This window comes from Apium graveolens, chromosome 4 (assembly GCF_009905375.1).
Source record: "Apium graveolens cultivar Ventura chromosome 4, ASM990537v1, whole genome shotgun sequence".
NCBI classification, from domain to species: Eukaryota; Viridiplantae; Streptophyta; class Magnoliopsida; order Apiales; family Apiaceae; genus Apium; species Apium graveolens.
Window position 1 is genome coordinate 206,244,470 of NC_133650.1, and position 5,699 is coordinate 206,250,168.

The window sequence follows — 5,699 nt, forward strand, 5'->3', positions numbered from 1 at the left end:
AATGAAGTAGGTGTTCCTGGTAATTATTTGGGGTTACCAATGTATATTGGGAGAAGAAAAAATAACACTTTTAAGTTTTTGGTGGAGCGTATCAGTACTAAATTGGCAGGATGGAGTAATAAGCCAATTTGAAAAGGAGGAAAACTGGTGTTATTAAAAACTGCGGCACAAACAATTCCAAATTTTTGGATGAGTCTGTTATTAATACCACATGAGATATGTAATCAGATTCAAAAGTAAATGAATTCATTCTGGTGGGGAAGCGGAGGATCAAGCAAGGGGATTAGATGGCTGTCATGGGAGAAGATATGTTCTGCTAAAGAGGGAGGAGGTTTGGGATTCAAGGAATTAAACAAATTCAACATTGCTATGTTAGCAAAGCAGGGTTGGAGGTTGCTTAACAATCAGAATCCTTGGGTTACGAGTATTATGAAGGCAAAGTATTTCCCAAAATGTGATTTCTTGCAGGCTCAGTTAGGCAATAATCCATCATACATGTGGAGGAGTATTTTTGCGGCTAAGGATATGGTTAAGCAAGGGAGTAGAAGGATAGGAGATGGCGAGCAGACTATTGTGTGGCATATACCGTGGTTGCCAGAGGATAACGATGTTTTTTTGACTACTGACATGCCCCATGAATTGGAGCATATCCGGGTGGTAAGTTTAATGGAGACTGGGAGGAGAAGTTGGGACGAAGAGGTATTGAATGATATTTGCAATGAACGTGATGCACAGCTGATTAAAAGTATTCCAATCCCAGATCAAAGTAGGGCTGATTCGTGGGTATGGAGGTTGGAAAAGTCTGGGATGTTTTCTGTGAAAAGCTGCTATAGAGCACTGCAGGGTGACCAACAATGGACAGATGCAGCGTTTTGGAAGAAAATCTGGGCATTGGAACTACCAGGTAAGGTGATTAATTTTGCTTGGCGTATCTGTCGTGGATGTTTGTCGACTGCTACTGCTCTAGTTATGAAGCGAGTGCAAATTAATACTAAGTGATCATGGTGTTTAGTTAAGGATGAAGATGCAACTCGTGTAATGTTTGATTGCTCATTCGCACGGTCAGTATGGAGCCAGGTGGGTCTAAAAGAGGTTAGTACGACGGGATATGAAGGACACATTGCTGATATATTACATCAACTTGCAGAAAAATGCTCCCGCGAGAGTTTTGCATTGTTGTTGTTGATATGTTGGAACCTCTGGAACCGAAGAAATCGGTAGGTATGGGACAAGATAAGTGGCTCATAATTTGGTATTCAAGCAACAACAATGAACATGATGCATGAGTGGAATCAGAAGTGTGCAGAAGGTAGGAGTCACAGAGGTGTTTCGACGAGATGGCGTAGCCCACATCAAGGATGGATCAAGGTGAACACTGATGCTGCTATCTTTTCTGAATGGAATAGTACTGGAGTAGGAAGTGTGATTAGAAATGAACATGGTCAGTTTATCCGAGCTCGAAATCAAAAGTTGCATGGGTTATATAGTCCTCGAGAAACTGAAGCTCTTGGCCTTAAAGAAGCTCTATCATGGGTTAAAAATTTGGGCTATAAACGGTGTGTATTTGAGACGGATGCGAAAGAGCTTGCAGAGGCATGTCAAGGCATCCAAGGAAATACCTACTTCCACTTAATTGTGTTAGATTGTATGGAATTATTTAAGCACTATGACGAAGTGCTACTAGACTATGTCCCGAGGTCTGCGAATATAGTGGCACATGAGTTAGCAAGGGCTACTTATTCTATGTCAGGCGTCCATGAGTGGGTTGATACCCCTTCTGATTGTATTCGTGATGCGTTGATCATCGATTCAATTTAATAAAAGCAAGTACTTTAACTTAAAAAAAAACTAGTGACCGGAGATTTTTTAGTTCTTTTTTTTTATATAAAATTTGTAGTTATAGACGCTTATTACAGTGTGGCTTTTTATTTTTTGGTTGTTGCAAAGACTTAAACTTTCTTGGTGGTTATGTATTTTTGAAATATTCATGTTGGGAATTGGGGTAGCAATCACCCTGAACATATGCTTTTCTTCTTCTTTTTTTGTATTTCCCGTGTATAGTTTGAGCGTAGGATGCTGATAAAACATGCCGTGTGATGGTATACACACAGCTTATGTCTTTGTTTCTCTGATTGGATGGTTTGAGTTTCTGATATGGTTTCAACGCATAAGATTGGTAGTTTTTTTAAGATATGCCTTGATTTTCTTCACATATGAATTCTACATAATAATTCAAATCATGGTTTAGCCAGGCGAAAAGTTTTTTGCTTTACAAGTTGCTAAAATACATTTACGTGCTGCTGTATATTGAATACAAACATGCTTTGTATGTTGCACTGTTACTATCTATATTGACTATAGTTCTACAGATGCTTCGGTTATTTCAATTTTTTATTTTTAAAATCAGAGCAGTCCTTTTATCCTAATTCCTAGCTGTGAAACAGTCATCTAGTTGATTGTCTAAATAATTTGTTTCCCAAAAGTATGATGAACCCCTCAACTCCCTGGTTTTTCGGGGTGTTTGGAACAATTTTACAAGATGATACGAGATTTTAATAGCCAAACTTTTGTGTTGCGAGGTTCCCATATTCTCAACTGCAGATCATGTTAATGCCATATTATTTAACATGTTTGTGAAATGTGGAAAGGACCCGAGTATCACGTAAAGTTTGCAACTATATGCTGTATTGCTGTTGAGTATCGAGGTTTAACTGCATGTTGTTTACTCTTAAAGTAATCACTATAAAAATCCATAATCCAAACTAGGTTCTTGTTTATTTTATTGTAATATAAGAGAGTAGTCTGATGGTTGATAATTGTCATGTTATACCTTTGAATTGCATTCCTCTTTAAGAATTGTTGAAGAAACATACAGGGCATACAAGTTTGCATGTTGAGGTTCTGGTTTTTCGGGGTGTTTGGAACAATTTTACAAGATGTTACGAGATTTTAATAGCCAAACTTTTGTGTTGCATTAGTTGAACAGAACAACAATACTTTTCTGCCTCTGTGATCTACTGTCATCTTTGGTGATATACAGTTCTATTTAGTTTTGCTGTTGTTTTCCAGTTATGTATGCTCTGGAAAAAGAATCTTGTTTTCTGTTTTATTAATCTGCATGCATAAAATCGGACTTGTATAGTTGTATATAGAGTTGCAGAAAAATTCCGGGTCCGAAAATCTGGTCCGGCCCGATCCGGTCAAAACCCGGTCACGTCCGACCCGGTCCCGGCCCGGGCTTCGGACCTCGACGGACCCTATATTTTTAGGCAAAGCCCGGTCCGGTTAAAAGCCCGGGCTTCGGCCTGGCCCGGCCCGATTAAAAGTCCTGTTATAATCTGATTATTCTAATATATTTTCTTATATATTTATAAATTCACATTTACTATAAATATAAATAATACTTTGAACACATATATATTTACATATTTGTGATTAATAATATTATTTATATATTTCGTTACATAAATAATGAAAGAAGATATAATAAGTACACTGTATATATTTGGATATCATTATTATGAATATTTGGATATATTGTTATCATAACAATGATATCATTGTTATTATTATTATCATAACAATGATAAAATATATTATTCTATAAACATGTTTATTTATTTGTCGAACTTAAATGTTTTCAACGAAGTAATATTTTCATAAAATATTACATGTAAATTAATACATTTTTACGATGATCTAGTTGCTAACACATGTATTCTTCGGAATTTCTAATAATACTCGATCAGATTTAAATTTGAAAAAAACCCGGCTCGATCCGTTCCGGCCCGAAAAAAAGCCTGGTTAGGCCCGCCTCGAGGGTCCAAACAGGCTCTGACATTTCCGGAAAGCCCGGCCCGGCCCGGTCAAAGTCAAAGCCCCAAAAGCCCGGGTTTTTTAAGGTCCGGTCAAAACCCGGCCCGGTGGGCCTTTTGTGCATCGGCAGTTGTATATCATTTACTGTTCTGTTTTGCCACCTCTGTTCTCTGTTCTTTTTGTTTAAATCTGCTCATAGAAGACTGTGTAATGTATTATTAGTCAAGTCTAGTTCTTCAAGTCTGTACGTAGTTGGTAGCTATACTGTGATAGGAATAAGTCAACAGTATTTGCTTTTCTGAACCGCACAATCTTAGTTTTTTCTGGACACAATTTGACACTAGGTTATTATGCTGATAAAAAAAATTAAAAAGAAGAAAGTTGGAAACATTAGTACTGAAGGGAATTATGAACATTGTAAGCAAGCTAATTAGCCACTTAAAAGTTGTTTTTGATTATAAGCCACTCCAGAGAAAGCAGCAGCTTCTGTTTCATTTATAATGTGATATCCTGGCCATGTAATTCGATTGCTAGTGTCTGATCCAGGCCCCGTGTTGCTCAACTCAGCATAATACATTGTACATAGTGCGAAACTTCCTGACCACTCACGCCAACCAGCAGAATTTATCAAACTATCCATAAAATAATTGTCCTTGAATACTCTTTCCAAGGCCTCCCGAGATATGTTTGTGTGCTTCCATTGCTCGAGGCTAAATCATCAGCAGCTCTAATATTACAATTCTGTATTGAATAGCCCGTGTTTTGGTTTATATTAGTCCTTCCTTGTGCAGTTATAGCATTGAACTGATTAGACAGTGGTACACGCGGATAAATGTGACAATTTTGTAACACAGCCCCACTCCCCAGACCCCAATCACTTGTTGTCGATGATGCACCTAAAATCTGCACCACATAAAGAAATAAAAATTACAATACAGATAATATCCGCTTTATCTCGAATACGGATAATATCCGCTTTATTCCCGATACAATAACGAATATTTCAGACGGATATCGGATTTTCCGGATTTTTTACAGTTATATTGTGTATGAAATTTTCATTTAAAATTGGATCAATTTGACCACAAAAAGTCAAATAAGACAGATAAATTGGGACAGAGGGAGTAATTGTTTAAAATAATTTTATATCATTATTTCTTTTATCAACCTTTTATCTTGTAAATTCCCTATAAAATAATATGTATGGTCAAATATTATTTTTAAAAATACAGGAAGATAAATTTTAATCTGTCAACTATCACATTTTCTTTTTCAAATATCTATCATTCTCTAATATATTTTACAAAACAATAATAAATATTTAAAAATTTGAAATAAAAATTATTTAAGAAAATTATTAACCATAAATAAAAAAATAATTGATATGATTTTATATACACATTTTTTATGCCGACACCCGTTATAATAAATATGTCCATAAATTCTGATAGAGATAAATAAATCCTGATTACATAATTAGTTATTACAGTTTGGGCTCCAAGGCCAATAAGAAGATGTATGACATTCAGATCAGAAAGGTTAACATGTTGATCATGCCTGATGGACCAGATCAGGCCTGATAGGACAAAGAAGGCCCAAAAACCCTGATTATTTATTAATTTCGTAATTAAGTAATTAATAAATAAGGGAGAAAAACAGTTATTAAGATAAGTCCTAGTGGGGATATAAATCCTTGTAGATTGGCCTCAAGGGGACCTAAAAGGATAAGGAATCAGTTTGTATTCTCTATAAAGAAACTGAATACTGATGAGCACTATCTAGGACTCCAAAGTCCATTCTAATTATGAGACTTGCCCACCAAGGCTCCTATACCAAGTCCAATTCAAGGACTCCCAACATCTATATAAGGGGCCTCACCCCAC

General features: G+C 36.2%; 1 protein-coding gene across 1 annotated transcript; it reads left to right on the top strand.

Moving 5' to 3' along the window:
* Positions 1-1,269: 1,269 nt before the first annotated feature.
* Positions 1,270-1,818, top strand: LOC141719325 (uncharacterized). Its single transcript, XM_074521695.1, has one exon. It carries the CDS (start codon positions 1,270-1,272, stop codon positions 1,816-1,818), a length of 549 nt encoding a protein of 182 aa, XP_074377796.1.
* The last annotated feature ends 3,881 nt before the right edge of the window (positions 1,819-5,699 follow it).

Bases quoted from the DNA above. Each gene is read 5' to 3' on its own strand.
- LOC141719325 (XM_074521695.1), top strand. From the start codon at position 1,270: ATGAACATGATGCATGAGTGGAATCAGAAGTGTGCAGAAGGTAGGAGT.